A 22,801-nucleotide genomic window follows, 5' to 3' on the forward strand; every position below is an offset into this window, starting at 1 on the left:
TGAAAGCACCAATAAGAAGAGAGTTCCAAAAAGATAACTAAAACATGTTGCTGCATTTGTAAGTCATACTTTATTTTCAAATTGTGCAAAAAATACAGAACCCATCCTGCACCTGTATAAAAACAAGACAATTAAAACAAATTCACACATTTTAATCATATCTTACTGCACAAAGGATTATTCAAAAACAAAGTATTTACAGTTCCCTTAACTTTACAAAACTTTTAACATTTACCATACAAATTTGCATATAGAAAAGACATAAATGTCTAGCGTAGCGATAGGCCTGAGGTAGAATAAGGAGATAAAGTTGAAATATGCTTGCAGAGATTTTTCTTGGCCAGGTATTTGAGACGTATTTACAGTCTTGTCTTTTACACACACTCTCTTAGCCTGTTTTGCATTTAGGAAACAGACAGACAGAGCGACAAGGCTTAATGGCACTATAATGTATCTGGTGTTATTTAGGACTCTGATTGGACACCCCAGTCCTACTGCACGACTGTTTGTTTCATTTATTTCTGTAAAGGGATGCTATGAAATATAAAATGTCCTTTTTCTATATATTTAAAGGTGCAGTGTGTAAGATTTCTGGGTATTAATTGGCAGAACATGGCAGAAATGAAATATAATATTAAGTATGTTTTCATGACTGTATAATCACCTGAAAATAAGAATCGTGTTTTTATGACCTTAGAATAAACCGGGCATAGAGTTTTGTGGCCTTTATATTTTCTTCTAAACGCTTGGAAGGGGAGGGTGAGGCAAGTGGTATTCAATTCGTTGCAATCTACAACTTCACTGCTAGATGACACTAAATCCCACACACTGGTCCTTTAAGTGACACAGCAGAAATGCTTTTGAAGTTTTAAAAGATCAAAATAACAAGCTTAACTCGGGGTGTACCAACGACAACAGTGCCTCAGTCCAGTACAGTGACGGACATTACAGGTGTCTGTATCCTTCATGCACTGAAGAGTGTGGATTGTTCCAAAATTCATAACTGCAGTTTAATTATGAGACATTTTATAAACCAAACAACTAATCAATTAATCGAGAAAATGTTTGACCGATTAATGAAAACAATCATCAGTTGGAGCCCTAATTCATAGCCTCTACAGATAAAACTCTTTCTGTACCTGAAACGTGACACATTCATCTGTCTTAGGTGGGGAGAGAACAAATTTAGGATTTTGTCTTAAATCTTACCGAAACAAGAGAAATGAGGAAATGAGAAAGCACTGAGCAATAATAAATATAAAACGACAAAGACTGCTTGTTATTTTAAAAATATCTACTATTTCTGATTGTTATTTACTGTAATACATCCACAATATTTCTACCATTCTGAGGACCCATCTGCACCAGCTATCATATACCACACAGTGAACTTAGCAATGTAACACCTTCAATAAATCACCTCCACATGTCTGGCACTGATGCGACGCCAGCTTCCTGCAGGGAAACATTATCTGTCTACAGCAGTGCCTGCTGCCTGTATACACTTCCATTTACCACACCGTTTCCTCTCCTTATACATCTGCCTGACAAGCTCTAGTCATAAAAACATCCTCACTCATAATGAGCCCACCATTTAACGTAGAAGCACAATTTAGACTTAGATTTGGTTTCACAGTCTAAATCTTCAGGAGCAAAAAGCACAGAGTATCCCGGTGAGCAGAAAAGGCATTAAAACAAATCAGAATTAACATAAAAATGTTAATATATGGTACTCCATTTTTAAAACAAACAAAATATCATATATTCTGTACACAATGATTAAATACAGTGTGATCCGTATACATTCCTGTGTATGAAAACCAATTTAAATTTGTAATAATAACATCAATGTAAACATAATACTTTCTGTAAAACATGTCTAACTCAAAACTTCCAGCACCAGCTGTTCAATGCATCATAATATATAAAAACATTCCATATTCACAGATTAAGTAAGTATGTCTAAAAATTATCCATATGTGGAATTAAAGGCTGAGAAAAAAAAATAAAGGTCCATAGATATCGGACAACAACTTTTACTGGGTGGCTACTGTTTCTGAACCTAGAGGGAAAAAACTGTCTATCAATCTGCTGGGACGTTGTGTTTTCACTCAAGGCGCAGAGTCAGATGAACAGCCATGGTATCCAACCTGTGGGCACTTCCTGCTCTTCAAGAGCAGCTGAGGTGACTCTGGTGGTCTTTGGACTTCCCAACTGAAGTCTCAGCGCCTCACAGCGAAGACCCGGAAAGATGCTCCCTCTGTGTTGCTCTTACTGTAAACAGACACGATAGAAAACATGTTACAGTTGGCAAGCGCTGCTACAGATGCATGGCCTGGGAACCAGACAAATCTGCTGAGCTCATGTTTTCATTTACTCAGGCAGGTACATCTGGTATCCATTCACCAGCCATAGATCCTGTTGAGTCAAACACAACCTTTTATCTAATACATAAAGTTCTATATGATGATTGCCAGAGGAGCGCCGCCGGTCCAGATTTGAAAACCCACGTCACACATTTGGTTGTTCTCTGATTGATTGTAAGTTTATCCAGTTCCATCCAATATTATCGTGGTCACCATTTTGTGTTAATAACTGTGTTAATAACACAGGCAGGCCAAAAGGTTAGCAAATCAAAAACAAACTGTTCGGTTCCAAACTAACTCACAATACCAGGCTAACAGATGCAACCACTGTCTATTAAATACATGAAAGGGGCACTTCAGGGATTTAGTGTGTTAAGCTCCAAAGATTCTTAATGTAACCAGTGGCATCTTTCGTTAGACCCTCTGTGCCTTCTTAATGCCCACTGCTTTCAAACTGCACATCTCCAGTCTGTAAAAGAAGTCTGACGCAAGCTGAGATAACCCTGATGACACCGTCAGGGTTACGTAAAATCTCAGACTTTAGAAAGGTCCCTCTAGACCCACAGAAGGCATTATACTTTCGTTTGGACTTAATTTTACTTTTCATCCCAACATTCTTTCAAACTTATTTCTTATACTTTTCTATGGTTTTGTGGTTTAATATTATCTTCAAAGAACCAAAGCGAATACGGGGGGTTGGTGCTGGTGAGAGGTTGATTATCATTTTGTGCTGTCATTGTTATTTTAAAGGAAATAAATCATTATGAAGGAGAAGAAGACATTATACAACTGATCACAGGTAGAGTACTGTACAACTCCCTGTGGAAACTGGTTCCCTTTATGTCAAATAAATATATCTTTTTGCACAAAGACTGTTTTGTAATGCTTTGAAGTTTTTAGTATTGCACAACCACATTCATTAAAAGTAGGCTACACAATCATGGTGTTCACAACATCTTTAGAAGAAAAACTTCCACCAAATGGCACACTGGCAGTATGACTCAGTGTTGCCGTATTTCTGACCTTTTCCAGTTACTGCGTGTATTAAACTTGATGACTTTGTAATTAGTTCATTAGCAGAGAGTCCTTGAAGCTCTGCCATGATCAATAATCATGATTGGCCTGCGCATTTGGTATCAGATCACAGATAATTGTCCATATAGGAAAGCACTGACTAAGTGGCTGACAGCATTTCCATCCTCGAGTAATCAGATAGGCTGTGATTACTTCCACAGCAGCAGAGTCCAGTCCAAACTGCCCAGCCTGCCATGGTGTTGGCACGGGGCACGGCCTCCCTCCCAGCCGTTTAAACTGACCTCCTATCCCAGTGCCCTGAGTGGGGCCTTCGTAGCTCTGCATTAGATTTCATAGTAGTCAGACTTGGATGATTTTGGCCATTCAGCACTTTGCACACTCAATTGAAATGCCTGGGTAAAGTAAGCAAAGATCCCATGTGTGGCCCTCCACACACCAAACCACACCATTACTCTTACAACCCCACATGCCAGCAGAACCGGCCACAAGGGCTTCCTTGCCTAAGCTGAGTCCACTGGAGCTGGCCACAGACATGAGAGTGATGTGAGAAACATGGTGTGCACGCAGGGAACCCACTACATGCCATATTACAGGAGACATAAATCAAGGTAGCCTGCAGTGAATAAAAGCACCTTTCTCAGGCATTTTTCAGATTCTCTTGTCAAATTTACTTGTCTAATTTTACTACAAGCTGCGTATTTTCATTTCGATTGTATCTCAATGTTTTCTTTACCACACTCCCATTGGTCAAATATTAAAACCTGAGCTAAGCAAAGAATTGAACATAAATATTATTTTGTATCTACACATTATATAACCTTCAGCAAAAATTCTGTTTTAAATATACATTAATTGGATTTTCTTATGAAATCGGGTAACAGGAACATAATGTTAGGCTGAATGTAGCCCTGAAACAGGGGGTTGCTGTCAGTCTTTTTTGCTCAAGAAGGTTCCTGACTGAGAGAACTCTAAGTATTTAATGATGCTTTCTAGTCAGAGTCAATAGCTGAAAGTTCAAAGTTGAAATTTCCAACTTCTGACCTCCAAGCATTCTAGGTGTATGTCGCCAAATGTAAACAAAAAAAAACATGGCTGGTGGTGACAGATTTCTTGGCAGGTGTCCACAGAATTTAAATCTCAGCAGTGTAGCCCCCCTTACAAACATATATACAAAATAGAGGAGGAAACAGTAACCAGCTACCTAATAACATTGGCAACATATTTTGACATCACTTTACATGCAGAACAGGTTTTACTATCTGATAGTGTGTATTATTTTAATTTCTAGTGGGATGCTGGAAGTTTTAGAGCTCTGAGTTTTCTGGAATGTATCATAAGTGGCAGCTCTGAAAGGAGCTGGTTGAATTCTCTAAATGCTATAGAAGGGTGCTTCAGTGCCTCTTTTCTAATCTTGTTTAAGATTCAAAGAAATGAAATAATGCCAATCCACAATTCCTTACAGCAGTAATATTAAAGCAAGGCATCATTCGGCTGTTTACAAAAACAAACTTAACATTACTGACAGGGGACACAGGTCATAATGTAGTTTACTATTGCTTATTAAGAATTTGCAATCTTATGTCACAACTTGCCTTGTGTAATTGCAAATGAATTCTGAGAGCACTATGGTTGTTTTTTCCTAAGTCTTTCACATTTTTCCTCATGACGTTGTCCGTGAAGGTCAAGGAAAACAGTGAAAACATCTCTCTTTAAAGGCCCTGCACACCAACTGCCCATTGACGCAGGTGCTCTCAATCTTGCCTGATTATCCCTCTTCTTGGTTGTGAGCAGACTTAATTAACTTTTAGCTTTGTTGCACCTGTTGGGGTGAGACACCTTCTCTCTTTATCCTGCTTGTTAGTGGAGTCAGTTTGCTGACCTTTGCGTAAATCCCAGAATAATTCTAATCAGGCAGAATAAATGAAAACACCTGAGGATTTGCAGGGCCTTTAAATCCCGTCTGGTTGAGAGACCTTGCTCCATTTATTGCAAACACCATGTGGTGAGTGGTTCGGGAAAATATTACGACATTATTCAGGAATCCTACCATCCAAAGCATATATACATACTACCCCAACTCCTGTGAGACTTTAACAGATTACATGTTGCACAACCCAACATGCAGCAAGCATTTTCAGGATGGGGATATTTTCACTGATTGTGCTGGAGTTGTCCCAGAGTGGCAGATTTGTAAAATGTTTGTACATGTGTTAATAGTGAAAACAAATTCCCACACTTCCTCCGTCTTAACTGATAGCTTTCATTACAGCCAACGAGGCTTTGTGGTTTCACAGCTGCTACATGTTTTCTTGTTGATGGAAGCTGTCACACACACCACGTCCAAACATGACTGGTTGTTCTCATTTTTAGACAAAGTTTCTATTAAATACTCTACAGCTAGACTGCTTGGAGCCAAATCTAAAAATATAGATTCCTGGAACTCTAGACTATCTCTAATGTCACTATGGTAACCTACAACTATTTGACCCAGTGCCCGATCCATCCATCTTTGTGCCTTTTGTTATTGTACAACAGATAATTATAGTAAAAAAAATAGCTGAACCACAAAAAATTGAGTAGTACCTCTCAGACTGGATGCCATTTTTCAGGACTCCGACATAGTTCTTTCTCTTGTCCAGTGGCAGAACGTCCACTAAACCGCCGTTTGCAGTGATTACCCCTGCATGGATGGCTGCTTTACAAATACTGGAGCTCTGTGAGGAAAAAGCGCGGCAAAGAGGAAAAATGTTTTTACAAGACAGGAAACAGCTTTTTCATTACGCAAATATCTCCATAATCCAATTATTATCAAATACAGTACAAAATATATTAGCACACACACACACTGAAACACATGCAAGCATTTGTTTCGCAGTCTGAGCCAATACAACAGACCATAAGCTCTTATCAACAGTCTGGAGCAGAATCATTCATTTCTAGTCCAAACACAGATCACACTGTCCATAGACCCCTCCTTCATTTCTAACCAGATGGTTTGTGTCTCACATCTAACCAACATCCAGCCTCTACACCACTGTAGAAACATGTTTGGGTGTCTGAGATTGCAAAACACTCTTGTGCACATTTGTTATGAGCCACTCTTCTGCTTTATTCTGTGACTGCCGTAAGACATAAAAGTTCAAGATCTCTACAGACATCATATGAGGTCATTTTCTCCCTCGGTAAAACCCCATTAGCCACCACAAATTTCACAACTCCAAAATGATCCACAAAGGTGATGTAAATACGTACAGCTGATAAGATTAGTCTGATGGGTACTTTACCATGACTAACCTGCTCTGAACATGACTGAGGTGAATTTGGAGTGATCATGTAAACCAGTCTTTAGGATTTCTTTCCGTGTCTCCTACCTCTGAGACACAGCAGGCACTCAGTCTGAGATAATGCCTGGATAAGTCTGTGAGTGGTCAGGCCCCATGTCGGGTAATACAACCCTGGCAGTCTCTGGCTTACCTCACCATTACTCCCATTCTCCATGAGCCATGTTCCCACTGTGATTCAATAGCTTTCCATAGCTACCACACATCACAAAGCCACTCTTAAATTCACCACAAATGATCCGCATTATCCTTCCCTGTCTATCTGAACTAATAGTTCACATGTAAATTTTAAAAATAGAAAAGAACTGGAGGACCTGGACCTCTGGTGTGAAACATTCAGAACATGAACATACAAAAGAGTTTGTTACTTACATCTGAGTAGATGTTGTTTCCAATTACAGGTGACCAGTAGGAAGGCTGAGTCTTGCAGTTGTCTGGACAGGAGATTCTGAGAAACAAATTAGACATCAGCATTAATTTGCTGCAAGGAAAGAAAATACGCTGTTTTTTAACATTAACATTTTACACACTTAGCACCCCTTATTAGAATTTATAAGTACTGTATAAAAATAAAATTAATATCACACTATAACAGGACTGTAAGACAGCTATTTATTATACTGTCGTTTATTATCATGGTTTTGTTACATGGTTTTGTTAAATACTCAATTCTGATTGGTAATTTACAGCATCCTAAAGTTTCTGTATAACAGACTGTTGCTACAAAGATCAAACTGTTGCTATGGACACAGTTCTAATCATCAATATTTAAAGTCAAATTATTGCTTTCTTTTGGTAAGTAACCACGTAATAAGCAGGATAATGTACAATGAACAGGACGTTATGTAAGGGATAATGTACCGTGATTAATGATGCAGGACATGAAGTGGAGGGGTCTTGAATCATCCTAAACAACATTTTTTGAATGATTTTTAATGTATTTAAAAATTGTTTTATTGCTCCTCCAAAGTCTATGATCAGAACTGTATCCACAGCAATGGTCTGTTCTTCATAAGAACAGCCTGTTATACATAATTATCATCTGCTAAAGAGGAAATAACAGAACTTAGAATGCTGTAATTGACCAATCAGCATTGAGTATCTAACAAAGCCATGTAAAAATTAAAAATGACCCCCTTCAAGCTGATTCAAGATCCTGCATCACCTTGTCAGGGTTTATTCTTCAATAATAACCCACTCACTACATTATTCTTTACTTACTGAATGTTTTTATATTGCTTGATTTATGTATAGATTCGTGTGGTGTTATTAATGTGAAAATTACACGGTAATTTAACAGCTTGCATCTGATATGACAATACTACAAAAGCAAAACCTTTAACTGGCACTTGTTTCATGCTTTGGAGAATGATAAAATGGAGGATGGAAAGCACCTTGGACAGTGTGAGTTGGGCTTTTTGTAAGGGCAGATTTCAGCCACTGTGGTGTAGCAATCAGCAGATATTTCTGTGTCAGAGGAAGAAGAGAAAAACACTTAACATACAAATATGGGCTGGCTGGCTGACTGCCTGAATCTCCATGGAATCAAAACTCAAATCTCCTCTTGAAAACAGTGCTTCACTTACCTTCCACTCTAGCCACCACAAATGCATTTCCAGGCTTATATTTACTGTAAAAGACATCATAGTTTAGTTAAGAAATCAGGAAAAGAAACGGTTCTCGGGAAAATTCAATATTGCACAAAATATGAATCATAGAGGGAGGGAAGTGTGTTTCATAAGTGTTGCGTTAGCAAATCTGGTTTCGGCCTACTTGGGAAAACTAGGCAGAGCACACCTACCTGAGGGAATCGATGCCATTCTTTGTGGCTTTGACAAAAAAGGGAAACTTGTCCGACCTCGTGATGTCAACCACTCCTCCATTGTTGTCAATAGAACCAAAATGAATAGCAGCTCGGCAAATACTTGATTGCTGAAACAATAGAAAATGAGCACTTAAATACTGAATGAATATTCATTGCATAAATCATTGCAATGCAAAATTTTTGTTTCATGCTGGACAGACTCACCACATCGTAAAAGAGAGTTCCCCAAACTTTCCCTTTCTTATTCAGACAATTAGCAGGGCAATTATATCTGCAGAGGCAGAAAAAGAGAAAAGAGTGAGTTGATATCAGAGAGGACATGTGTGGTAAATGAGAACAAATGAAACCAAACAATAAGCGGACCTGTTGCAGGTTGCGCCTCTACACTTATCACGCAGTCTAGTCTCACACTTAATGTTCTGAGCTGCAAGAGCAAGACATAAAAATCAGTAAAGAAATGTACAAAACATTAAAGTTTAAAGTTATTTTTGATCAATCCTGTAATTACCAAGATAGGTGCTGGGAGTCTTTGAAGATGGTGCCCTTGGTGTGGCGGGTTTGGGAGACACTGGTTTCTTTGGAGGGGATGGTTTAGGTTTGGGAGCAGGTTTGGCGGTTGTACGAGGCGGCAGTGGAACCTGAGGCTTCTCTACCTCATTCATGTCCTCTGTCTCTGAGCGCTGAGAGTCTACAGAGGGACAAACAAATGGGGCTCAGGTTGGCAACATGTTTAAAGCTGGCGTAGGCAGTTTATTTTTGGTGTCATTGGTGAAAAGTTATATAAAAACCTCTAAGCATAATGTAATTCAAATGGACAGAGAGAAAACTAGACCGCTGCACCTTCCTTTAGCTGTTTTCGAACTTTAGAAAACCTAGGGCTGTGATTGGTGACTTTGGCCAGTCATTTGTTTCATTCCCAAAACCAAAGTATACTCAACAAAAATATAAACACAGCACTTTTGGGGTTATTTCCCAGAAGGGCAAAGTCATCACCTGTTCCACTCTGTGAGACTGGCTCAATGCCTTCATTGGTTGGGTGGGTTAGATTTAGGCATGAGGACTGATTGATCAGGGTTAGGGTAAGAATATCAGGGTAAGTCAATCAGAGGCAGAGTAGGGTTGTTCATGACTTTGCACTACTTAGTCCAATGTGAAATAGCCAAAGTTTAAATTTAATTAAAGTCTTTTTTTAGATAAAACTGCCATGGTTCCCTGCCAGAAAACAGTGGATTTCTGTCTTCGCACAGGGAGTGAGTTGCTGCCCAAAGCAAAGAAGTACAGTTATCTCAGGACCTTGTTCAGGAATTACAGTATAATGGACCATGAGATCGATAGATGGACTGCAGCGTTTGCAGTAATGCGGGCATTGTACTGGACCATCGTGGTGAAGAGGGAGGCAAAGCCTTTAAATTACCAGCCACTCACTCTCACCTATGGTCCTTAGCTTTGGGTAGTGACCAAAAAAATGAGGTCACGGATGCACTTCAAAAGGACCTAGCTGAGGTGTTTTGGACATCTGATTAAGATGTCTCCTAGATGCTTCACTTTGGAGGATTTTTGGGAACGTCCAACATGGAGGAGACCCTGAGGCACATCCTGAACTCACCAGAGGAATTGCATATCCCATCTGGCCTTGGAATGCCTCGGTATTTCCAAGCAGGTGCTGGAGAGTATTGTTGGGAAGAGGGATGTCTAGAATGCACTGCCTAGCCTGCTGCCATCATGATCCACCCCCAGTTAAGCAGAAAAAAAATGAATGGATGGATGGAAAAAGTCAAAAGATTTTAGAGTGGAATATTAGTGTGACCAGTCAAGGGAAAAACCATGGTGCTCAACCAGCATCTCCATATGCCACACCTGTCAGGTGGATGTATTACCTTGGCAGAGGAGAAGTGCTCACAAACACAGATTTTAACAAATTTGTGAACAAAATTTGAGAGAAATAAACCTTTGTTTGCACAGAAGAGATCTTTTACATCAACTCAAAACCAAAGAGCTGCGGTTACATTTTTGTTGAGTTTATTTACCAAATGCTTATTCTGGCTTTCATGTTAATATTTCTGAATGACAGCAATGTGGGTTTGCTCACCTTTGTAACACAGGTTGTTCCTACATCCTCCTCCGTAGCTGGGAGGGCACTGGGAACAAGGACGACCATGCTGGTATGGAGCCTCGCCGATCCAGTTGCCCCTGCAGAAGTGAACAGTGGACGGTTTGACTAAGGTGGAAATTAATCATCAGTCAAGCATTACTGGGCTCATGGCCTTGTAATTACTTCAGCACTCTTTGTCCATGGTCAACACTCCTAACAGTCATTAGTCCCACAAACTAATAAAAACACTCCTCGTTGTCTCTCAGGCAATTACATCCTGTGGGCTGTCTGGAAAACAAGCGCCTGCTCTGCTCTTATTTTTCTTTCCACGTGCTTCATTATTATTTTTCTATTCTGACTTCTGGAGGAATGTTAATGGCCCCAATATGTCATACAAACGTCTCTGACAACTACCACGGCAGTTCAGCTTTAATAGGAACACACACTTAAGCATTTGTCAGCATTTTAAGAAGGAAGAATGTAAACAATAGCAGAGGTGGGGTGTACATTACCCATGTAAAGTTTTACCCCCTATATTTTAACAAATATCTGTATTTTCTACTGCATACATTTTCAAAACAAGCTTGTTACATTAGTTTTAACGCATCTGAGGTGAATTATTGATTATTTTTATTCTGCATCACCTTCCCAGCATCAAGCTGAGACAATAACACATAGAAGAGATAATTTATTGGTGTCACAAATGTCAGACTCAATAAGACAAAAATGTTTTGGTTCCTGGTAGAACGTTTTCTAAAGTTCCACTTGGAACCCTTTCAGAACCCAACATAAAAGGTTTCACCCTGAAAACCCTATCAGAGTTTCTAAAGGATAACCCGTCTATGGTGTTTCATCTAGTACATTTTCTGGGGTTTCTATCCAGTGCTAACAAGAACCCACTCAGGGGGTCTCATCTAGAACCCACCAAGGGGGTTCTAGCGAGAACCTTTTCATATTATGGTACAATAAACCTTTGTCAAAAAAGTTCTTCAAACTTCCAAAAAGGGTGTTCCGAAGGAAAATGGCTCTTAACGGCACCCTTAGTCTTACAAAGAACCCTTGACTAACCTTTTCTTCATTCCTCAGAAGTAAAATGGTTCTGGGTAAAATCTTAACCCTTCAGAAAGAAACCTTTTTTAAGCCTTATTTCTAAGATTGTATCTGTACTTCTGCTCCACTAAAGAGTGCTTGTACTTTTGCCACCTCAGGGGAACACACACTGTGGCATTTGTCAGCAATTTAAGGTGGACGAATGTACATTTATTCAAGAGAGCAGAGGTGTGGATGAACAGTGAAACATGGAGGAATGTTGATCTTACTTTGGGGAATAGTTGCACACAAGGTAAACGGCGTTCTCCCATATTTCCCCCCACACGTTCATCCTTGGACACACATGCACGGCGCAGCCCACTCGGCTAGTGGTTGCCCAGACCAGCTGTAAAAAGGGAAATAATAAAAAAAATTAGCACAAACAGTTGCTGAATGGACAGGCGCATAGCAGAGTGAACTATTGAGCTTGTAGCCTAGATTTCCTGCCTCACAATTCCCACTGCCCATGGTTCAATCAGTCATTGCAGAGGAAGCAATTCATGATTAATGAGGCCACCGGGGATTTCTGCCCTTTCTGTGTGAACCCAGTTTGCCCTCTGTTGTGACACAATCCCGATCACTTTCATCATCCAGTTAGAAGTGGAAAAAATAACACGTTTTAATATCTTGACAGAAGTCAGCGCAGGCCCTGAACTGTCCAAGGTAAAATAAAACGCCTTATTAAATGGAAAGCTGCTGCAGTGGTGTTACAGATGAATGATGTGCCATTTGACGGCAAATACAACACAGCATGTTCCATAACTCCTCCTCACTTTCCTCCCAAACTCTGAAACATGTGCACTCTCCCTCCTCAGGAATGTTCATCTTTTTTCCTGGTACAGTTTAGAGAGGCCACTGGAAGCAGTGAGTCAGCAGCACACAGACTGATGTGTGCTGAGTGCTGGTGGTTCAGCTCAGTGTGACTCCAGAGGGTCCTCAAGCATTTGTCTGTGCAGACAGTTATATGGAGTATGGAGTGCACAAGTGCCTGGACTGCAGCATATGAAAGGTAGAGAGAGACGAGGTGATGATGCTCAGATTTGGCACCGTCTCCTCTCTGTAGCATCTTCACAAGAATCCAGGTCAAGCAGTAAGGGGTGTCTGGTGTGTCTGGAAATGACTACCAGATGGCTGTGATCAAGTTTCAGGGTGAAGGCAGCGGGAGGAGTCTGGATGTTTCTGTAAACTCATCCCAGCAGCTACAGAGTAAAGACTAGGCCAGCTCACCCATTTCTGTTTCCTTTGATTGATTTTTTCATCTTATCACCCACTCTTCAGTTCATCTTTATGTCCCTGCACTCTCTTCCGGTCCATTAGTTGCATCTGAGTCTCTATTTATCCCACCAACATCCTCAGTTTTCTACAAGTTGCTATATCCATGCCTGTCATTTAACCCCTTAGTCACTCCACAACTATGCCCATAAATACTGTGAAATATCATATAGGCTACACACCACCTGTTGTATTCTAACACTGCTCTGCAGCGCCTGTCAAGTGACATATGTATGTACTTTCTGACAGATAAAAGAAGGAACATTACCTGATACTAAACACATCTAATAATGAATATAGCATACATTAAAGCAGATGGTTCAAAAGGATGTTGAGAAATATAATTTAGCCTAAAATAACACTTGATGGGTGTCAAGCTTTCCATCTTGTTGCAATAATTGATCAGGTTATTAGTAAGCTAATAATATAATGCCAAGTGCTTCATTAAATGAGCACTCCACCGATTGAGCTCCAATAAAATTGCTAAATTCACGATGGATACTCTCTTTTTTTATTCCAAGTATTGTCCTTCCTTGACAAAACCTGGCACCTCAATTACTCACAATGCTAATGATAGTGCATTTGGATATTTGGGTGTGTTATGAGTGCCCGTCATTACGTAAAGCGTAGCAATCCAACAAATGTCCCATTGGACCGAAAGCCCAATTTGTTCGAAAGCCCATTGCTCCGAGATACTCCCCATATAGTAAAACATTAATCCTAACAACTGCAACTGTTGAGTGTGTATTTTTGGAGCAATAGGACTTCAGAGCAATGGGTGTTTGTTTTCAGGCTGTCAGACAAATGGGCTTTTGGTCCAATGGGGCATTTTTGGGTGGTCCCTGTGTTATTCTAATGCAGTTAATGTAACTCTGAACTGCTAACCTCAAGGAGAGATGAGGAGCAACGGCTCCCAAACAATTGTGTGTTATTAGACTCCACTCATGGCTATACAGGAAAGCAGAGAGATGGATGTTTTTAAAAGTCTCTGTGTGTTCAATTCTCAGTTCTTTTGTAGCTTCTACCTGAATCTCTGTGGTTTGAACTTTAAGGTTTCTGCTTTATTTTACCATTTCAAGTTCGCATTCAGCTTTATAGTCTAGTATAGTCACAGTCGTGTTAAGTGGCTACTGATGAAAACTCAACATTGTACGGACGATCCATATTGTGAAGAATTTATAGGAAATGCAACTCAAGACAAGCGTGTCATTAGTTAAAAGACACTCCTTCAGGCAGGTAGCCCTGCTGTAATGGAGATGCAAAACTGAAGCGACCTTTGCAGCCACAAAAGGCTTCATACATGTTTTTTGATGTGTAAAATGAGTGGTGTTTCCTTTTTAACCTATTTTTTGTCTGTCTTAAAATTTTGGTTTCATCTCACCTGGGTGTAATGGGTGCACATGGGCCCGGAGCAGCGTTCTGGACACCAGGGGTTGCACTCATGAGGGTAGGGATAGGTGTAGTCTTTTACCTCGTCGTACCAGGCCTGGACATGGAAGGCGGGAGAGCGGTACCTGTCGGGCAGACGTGCACACACACACACACACAGACAAACAGTAGGCTCAGTCAGAGACCATCCAGGTACCAGGGGCAAAAGGGAAATATCTGAAGGAGCTGCCAGGTGCTTTGGCCAGACTTGAGAAACGCTGCATGAACCCCCCTGCCCCCTCCACCCCCCCCCCCCTCCCTCCAGGCCTCAAGTGATGAGTCTGAATTTGACCTGGCACACAGAACAGCAGTCTGTTCCCCTTCATAACAGGGGAAATCAAATCAGGTTGAAAAAAAAAGAGAATCAAAGCAAACCTAAACATGGCTCCACGGCCTAACAAATCAGTCCTGGCTCTTATTATAAACATCTCTTTCTATGGTATTGAAAAGTGCTGAGCTTATAAATGGAGAGTAGAGCGGGAGTGGAAAACATCAGGGTTTGTTGGCACAGGAAGAAAAGAAGGGAACAGGCAGAGAGGAAAAGGCCTGTGAGAATGAGAGCAGATTCCTGGAAGGGCACCTGCTGCGATAGCCATACACTGTCATACACAGAGGCCTACTGTGTCTGGTGTCTGCTCGAGCACACACACACACACACACACACACACACACACATACACACACACACACACACACACACACACACACACACACACACACACACACACACACACTCATTCACACAAACATCAGCCTTAATACACTAGCACTGACTAGCTTTGCCCATTCCAGTGCTTCACACATAGAAGTGGACTAAAACTGTTTAAAAGGAACAAATCATTTCAAACTGACGAGTTGTCATATTTCCTGTTGCAAGTGAACTCTCCATCATTGTAGTTTACAGGAAAAGAGGAAGTGAGTTCCTTTTGCAACAGTGACAACTCAGAAAATTACAACAAAAGTTCAAAGTTACGCTGATAATGTAACAGAATAACTAAACTACTCTTTTGGCTTGTGTATCAAAGCTCAATACTTTTCTGACGGGCCTACCAACCAAAATCTGTGCGACTATCGAAAACTGCCAAGTACCAAAAGTTGACATCCAGTGTCAGGTCAGATTTGTAGTCTTGTTTATTTATTTAGCAATCAGGTGTTTACTTATTTGAGTAATAATTTAACAAATTTTATACCGTACTTTGTGTTTAGATAGCATGTCAATTTTGAGAATTTTGTGACCCTTTACGAATACTTTTATCATTTATGAGCCATTGTAAGAACAATTTTTGGGTTGCCAGGTTGTGAACAAGAATAAGATTCTCCAGCCATGCTAGTGGCTCTGTCAGGCCGTACATGGACGTGGTGGTACTTTAAGGTAAATGCTAACATGCTAACATGTTTGCAGTGAAAATGGTTGTGTGTAAGAGAGAAAACTTGAACTCATCTCTTCACTTGTAGCCACAAACAAATTAATGAGACAACGCTGTAGTTAAAATCCAGTCAGATTTAGGGACTGAAAACACTTAGATAGTGTCACGGAAAGATCATAGTTTGTGTTAAAATGATCACTCTTGTGAGATCTTTTGTGGGTCTGCGGCTCCATTCTGGACACGACCAGTAAAAATCCTATGTGCTACATAAAATGTTTACCATGTTCCCATCTTAGGTCAGCATGTTAGCATGCTAATATACTAATATTAATGACACTAAACACAAAGTGCAGTGCATATTTTAAGCCAATGATGGCACCAGAGGTGATTTCATAGTTAATACAAAATAGGGACATAAATGTATGCATTTATATCAAATAGAAAGGACAAATACCAGTCAACGGGACTATGCTCTTAAAAATGTCTTGTTATTAATCTATAACATTATATTAAAGTAAATGACATGTTAACCAATAAAGCTAAGAATCTACCTCAAAAAATATATATTACTTTGATACTGGTACAGAAAATCCGTAGTACTCAGCCTCACTGTAAATTATATTTAGAAAATCTGATTTAAATTTTTTGTTTTGTACATTGTTTGTCCCGCTCCATTAAAAAAAAAGTTTTTCTTCTAATCTCATAATAATATATTTAGGGAGTCAATCCTGCGCTGCGTGAAGATTGAGGTGAGGTTGAATTTTTGCCTGTTATTAAACAGATAAAGGCTTATGTGTAGAAAAGCTTATCAACTATGTACATTATTGCTCTCACCTCCCCCAGTGAACAGCCAGGTTTTGTCCAATAGACATCAGCAGGTCCTGAGGTCCGTGGTCCCACTGACACTCCTCTGACCAGAGGATGGCAGACCGCTCCAGCTCATCGTCCCAAACCTGCACACATGAAGTAAAAAATGTCTCTCACAAGGAATTCACTTATTTAAGGCACCACCCACCATTCACCTGCTGTATCTGTTACCACATAAAGCACCACATCTTGTTCTGACTCAGTAGATCTCTAACCACAACCTGTTCGAGGCCTCTGCTCCTGCACTTCCTTCCTTCCCATGTGAGGTGAGACTGAGCAGGATACAAGTACAACATTAACCTTAGACGGTGACATTTGAGCAGAGCAGCTGGCGCCTGGCCCTGGTCCACTACAAATCTCCAGCAATCACAGCAGAATTATCCACATTTCCTGAGTGGGTTTCTTTACGGCGGTGGAGAGGAGGGTGGAAAGCGGAGAAGACACCTGACTCCCGCCATGGAGGGAGGGAGGACTGTGTACAGCGTGGCCCCTCAAAGCACATCTCCCCAGTAAATTTCCAGCCTTTTGGTGGTCGCTCAAACATGCGCACACAGACACCACTGTAACCCCAAACACCCATACACTAACACAAACACACACACTGCCTGTTCACTGGAATTTGAGAGAGCCCTGGGTAGAGTAAATCTTCAGACACTTTCCTCACAAGCTATAACCGCACTCCAGAGACACACAGGCCACCACTGCTTCTCTCAGCTTTATGGAGCTCGTGGTTTTCAATAACGTTCTGTGTGTCTCAACAATAATCCGTCTCCTCCTTCACCCATTCATGTGCCACGTCGCCCCATAATTTCCCCTTTTTCAAGCCTTATTCTCTGCTCTGTCCTCCTTTGACCCAGCCCTCCCCTGCTCGCCTGTCTTCTCCTGCACTGAGTGTTTGCAGGTAGGACAGAGTCAGCATTATTATCCTGCTTGTAAAAGAGCAGCACAGCAGGCTGGCAACAAGTCACCATCATTACTGCATGTTTCCAGCAGAGAGAAAAGCTTGTTTTTATTACAGCAACACCACTTTTCTAGGTGGAATAAAACCTTAAACCCTAATCACCAGCCTCATTTCAGGGTTCAGTGTTGCTGACATGCTCAAATTAAGTTTTCTGTGAGGCAAAGCCAAAGATAAATGTTGATGATTATTTTTATTTATTAAGAATAACGGTGAAATAGGCCACTGGGGCAATGGGTCTCACCATGTACTCCATGTTGGAGGCAGTGGGGTAGACGCTGCCCCTCAGCTTGTTGTGCAGTTGGATGATCTCCTCACGGTCCGACCAGCGGATGGCTCGGCGGGTCCTACTGCCAGATGGGTTGCTGCTGGTGTTGTTCTGTCCCGCTTCCTCCTCGTAGCGGCTCAGCAGCTGCCGGAGCTCCTTGGAGTCAGGCAAGAAGAGGGAAGCCGAGTCCCTGACACAGAGTAGCAGGATGGAGAGGACGGGGAGCCAAGTCATGGTGGCAGCACAGATCATTCTAACACTTCAGCTGTCTGGGTTGGACTCTCAGGTGATGGTGTGTGAACCCCAGTCTTCAGAGTCCCAGACACAACCTGCAGGGAGGAAGTATTTAATGAGACTTTCTACACTGTGGGAGACAACAAAGCAGAGTACAGATTACAAAATATGGGCATGCAGATTAGTAAACTGATGTCGCAGTCGCTCTTTCAAACAAAATTGTCAATTTAATGCACACACAAACACATATACACCCACTGCTTTACAAAGTTTTACAGGTATGAAAAAGTACAAAGAATTGCTCAGCAACACTTCCCATCATTATCTGTCACCTGCATGTCTCAGTATTTCTGATTGGGATGAAACAAAATGCTGATATGGAAATATGTATAATTCTTCATGAATTTTTGACTTTTACTACTCTCAGCTGTTCTGCTGCATCGCTGTAAAATAAGAGTTTATTTAACATTATGATTATCTTGTGAAACATGTTGTGATCTTCATAATCATATCAATCATAATATTATCATAAATGATGCAGTGAGCGATTCTGGAGAAAGATGGTTGATTGTTGAGTCTCATTCTCAGGTCATGAAATTCTAGTACTAGTACAAACTCTTTTTTTCAGGTTATGTTTTTGTCTTATTTGATAGTAACAGCTGAAGATATGACAGGAAAGGGGGTGTGTGCTCTACCAACTGAGCTACAGGAACATTTACGAGAGGTTTTAACGGGTCAATTGGATATCATTTAACATTTTTAACAATTCCAATTACGCTATTATTTTGGTTCTCGATGATTCTCACTCCGATTCTATGTGTCCTCCTGCATTCACAGCAGAGTTGTATGAAATGCTAATTACCAAGGATAAATGTTACCAGCAGAAACACTGAGCTAAGATGACATTAGCTGGATAATCATAACAATGGCGGTGTCTTTTCTGATTTCTTGAATTTTTTGTGCTTTATTTAGACTACTTTACCGTATCCTATCCGTGTAAACAGTTTTGTAGCAGCACTTTTTAAATTGGCCCAGTCAATATATGGTAGGTGCTTGCAGTATGGAGTTTAATTTTAAACTAGCACAAGCAAAATTTGTGTGGGAATCAAAAAGCAGAATCAAAATTAAAATTTCGCAATGCTTCCTTTGGAATCATAATGTTGGAATCAATTCTTATTTGGAATTGCTTCTCAAAGCCTGATTAGCACAATTTTAGTCAAAAAACCCTTAAAAAGTGCCCCTCTATCCACTAATAATACAGCTTTAAGTACGCCTGTTATAAAGAGTGATTTAACATTCATCAGTAAATATAACACTGACTTTGCCTTGGACTTGTTGCACCGTAGTTGAATACAGTATAGTGAGAAATAATATCTACCTGTCCTTGTCTCCTGACTCTCTGATTATTTTCTCACCAAACTGAGCAGGAGGGTGGGACGCTGTGAGGAGGTAGACTTGATCAGGTTAACAAGCTTTCACCCTGCTGAACCGTCTTTGAGAAAAACACTGCATTCCTGACACATCCAGAGGCAAATTCTCTGTAACTGACCCTGCATCTGACCCCGCTCTGGAAGGCAACAAGCAAGAGGGAAGACGTCCAGGATTAGAGCTAAACCAAATATCACAAAGTCACAAGCTTTTATAAAGAGAGAGGAGCACTCAGCCAGTGTGTGATCAGAGAAGAAAGACAAAAAATAAACCCTGCTCCAGCTCGCACTGGTTGCTCTTATCCTTGAATCCCTTCACCTCTTTCCCTCTGGCTGAAAAGGCGGCTTGAGGTCTGGCACCGGCTCTGAGTCAACATGCTGTGCCAGCTCTGGGCACTGTGAGCCAGCGGGCAGCTCAGCCCGCACCACACCCTGCTTCTCCTCTCCCTGTGCCCCCTTTTTTCACACTGAACCTCTACCAACTTCTCTGTCTGGGCCCTTCTCATGGCTCTCATGAATTTTATACCAGAGTGACAGACAGAGCCTTGGACACACGTACATATCCACATGTTGTCTATGGGAACTCTCTGCCGCAGGTGGGCTCGTATCTGATCTGAGGAGGGGCTGACCTCCTCTCCACCTCCCCACGAGGCTGAGAGTGTAAACACAACTCATATCACATTATAGCTAAATAGTGTGATTAATATACATTTTCATAGATGATGGCCCACTTTTTGGTGCCAGGGAGACATTTAAAGATTCTTTTTATATACTTTATCTGTTGGGTAGCTTGTATTTTTTCCCTGTGGATCCAAGTTTTGTCTTAATCTATCATATTAAATCATCTAGAGTTGCAACAGTTTATTCATTATTAAATTAAAACACAGCTTTTTTGATAATCAGTTAATCAGTTTGAGTAATCTTTTAAGAAAATCCATCTTTTTTTACTACACCTTCTTAAATGTTAATCTTTTCTGGTCTCTTTACCTATCTTTGGGTTGTAAAAATAAATAAATAAATAAATAAATAAATAAATAAGACATTTGAGGATGTTTTCCATGACTTTGGCAAACACTGATTTTTCATCATTTTCTGACATTTGACAGACCAAACAACTAATCCATTCATGAAGAAAATAATTAACAATGAAAAGAATTGTTAGTTGCAGCCCTCATAATTTATTTGTTCATTAACCTGAATATGCGAAATAGGTAGGAACTACGTTTATCAAATAAATACAATAAAGTACAGTATTTATCTCTGTGTTGTAGTGGAGTAGAAGTATAAAGTAGCAGAACCTGGAAATATTCAAGTACAAATCTGTACATAAGTGCAGTTCTAGAGTAAATGCTCAAGTACTTAGTTACTTTCCACTGCTGGTATTTTCCATCTCAGGAGGTGCTGCTCTCCCATTGATATGTACCCAGTGAGGCTGCAGACTCACAGTGAATGGCAGTGTCTTGCCAACACTTTCTTTTACGCTGGCATCGTTAAACCCACAACTGACACATTGCAGTTGTTGGTGCCATAACTTTATATTGCTATACTTAGTAAATCAATACGTAAAAACTTAAAAAGAAAGGTTTGGCTCAGTTCATACAAACAAGTCATTCATTGGTGTGTCGTCTGCCAATCCGACCAGGCAGGTACAGTTTATCATCTTATTTTTTGCAGAATTAAATGCATCATAAATAATAGGCTCTACAACACAGAGTACTTGAAGACCACAAAACAACACGTTACAAATAAATAAATGTGTGTAATAATATCTCATCTTACTCACCTCTGTCTGTCTCGGTTAGTCTCCAGATGCTTGGATCCTCTGCGCGCTGGAGAGCTGTACTCTGTATTATTCCCTTGTGAGAGCACCAGGCTGCTGCTGCTTGTTGGCGGTGTTCCTGCAGCACGTAGGGAGCTGTGTGACTCCAGAGCAGCTCAGAGAGCCTTATATAGAGAAGGGAGACCCCTGAGGACCAGAGGAAAAAATGACTGTCTCTCCCCACTCCCCCACTCGCCAGCCAGCCCTCCTGAAGTGCTCTGTCTGTTCTTGGCACAGAGCGCAGCGGAGTGCGCAGGCTGACGAGCAGCCTGATGTCAGGAAGAAAAACTACAAATATTGTAAATCAGCAGCTGTCAGACGAGTCAGCGGCAGGCGGTTAGATCACCATCTCTGAATCACCCCGGGGTGACAGTTATTACCCAGATATGTATCCTCACAACCAACTACAGACACGTGTCACATAGACTATAGACTAAATACATATACAGCAGCGAGCAAGGAGATCCTCTACCAGGAGAAATAAAATCACTCAAATAACAATTTAAAAAAATAATGTTCATGACATGGAACTCCATAATATAATCACATCCAGCAATATTTGGGCACCACAATATATACAGAGCTCAATAAGTTGTAACTAATTGTTTTATTAATGGGTAATTCATGATTTACTAATACTTTATAGATTAGTTATAGGCCAATAATTCTGGGTTGCCAGGTTGCGAAAAATCACTACCTCAATTTCCTCTTGGTGTTGTTTATCCATCTAGTCTGGTCACATATTAGTATAGTTTAAAAGTCTAAGACTGTTGGCCTCCCCTTAGACAAAGCTTGAAAAAACTTTATATTAAAGACAGTATTGCTGTTTGACATAACTTCAGACAAAGGGTCTCTGCATCACCATTCATTGGTTTCTGACTCTGAGAATTTAGAGAATTGGAGAAAGAGTTTTTCCCTATTTCTCTGAGTCTCCGATAATGTAGCTCCGAACTATCTGTTTAGCCAGATCACATGCATTTAGGCTATTCTGTCATCTCCTTTTGATAACTAATGTAATAGTTTTCATTTTTGTTGACTGAGCCCTCCTGGGGAGGCTTGCCTCCCACTTCGAAAACCTCTGATCTAGATTGTTTTGGTGTGAGTTGCAGAGTTGTGGAGATATCAGCCATAGAGATGTCAGCAAATATAACCAAATGCTAATGGGTTTCTCCGTTACTAATAGGCCATTAAGTCTGCAATTTAAGTTAATAAGTCAGCAGTTAAGGGTTGTCATTAAACTAATTACTACTCGGAGGTTATTAGCTGGGTTTTGGTCCGGACCACCTGCAGCTCTTTTCTAGAAATAAGTGGTCAAAGGGTCTGAAAGTTCAAAGGAAGTTTCCAAAGTCTGGCAACCCAGATGTTGTTCTTGTGAATGGCTTATAACTTATGTTGAAAGCATTGGTAAATGAA

At 40.6% G+C, this 22,801-nt stretch overlaps 1 protein-coding gene across 1 annotated transcript; it reads right to left on the minus strand.

The window, feature by feature from the left end:
* Positions 1–957: 957 nt before the first annotated feature.
* On the minus strand, positions 958–21,458 carry crispld2 (cysteine-rich secretory protein LCCL domain containing 2). The gene is made up of 15 exons (XM_084717441.1): positions 21,353–21,458; positions 17,885–18,237; positions 16,650–16,768; positions 14,402–14,534; positions 11,979–12,094; positions 10,657–10,757; positions 9,076–9,255; positions 8,931–8,991; positions 8,772–8,838; positions 8,544–8,674; positions 8,329–8,372; positions 8,137–8,209; positions 7,115–7,190; positions 5,985–6,115; positions 958–2,274 (listed from the first exon to the last, which is right to left on the minus strand). The coding sequence occupies exons 2-15, from the start codon at positions 18,158–18,160 to the stop codon at positions 2,223–2,225; spliced, it is 1,560 nt and encodes a 519-aa protein (XP_084573567.1). The 5' UTR covers positions 18,161–18,237; positions 21,353–21,458; the 3' UTR covers positions 958–2,222.
* Between the last annotated feature and the right edge of the window lie 1,343 nt (positions 21,459–22,801).

This window comes from Lutjanus erythropterus, chromosome 1 (genome assembly GCF_056507025.1).
Source record: "Lutjanus erythropterus isolate fLutEry1 chromosome 1, fLutEry1.hap2, whole genome shotgun sequence".
Taxonomy (NCBI): Eukaryota; Metazoa; Chordata; class Actinopteri; order Lutjaniformes; family Lutjanidae; genus Lutjanus; species Lutjanus erythropterus.

What these genes read in the sequence shown, in the direction of transcription:
- crispld2 (XM_084717441.1), bottom strand. Translation starts at nt 18,160, where the DNA reads ATGATCTGTGCTGCCACCATGACTTGGCTCCCCGTCCTCTCCATCCTG. An exon ending in CTGGCTGTTCACTGGGGGAG is followed by an intron (nt 14,535 to 16,649) that starts GTGAGAGCAATA and finishes TCTGCCCGACAG; the next exon opens with GTACCGCTCTCCCGCCTTCC. An exon ending in AGAGGCGCAACCTGCAACAG is followed by an intron (nt 8,839 to 8,930) that starts GTCCGCTTATTG and finishes CTGCCTCTGCAG; the next exon opens with ATATAATTGCCCTGCTAATT.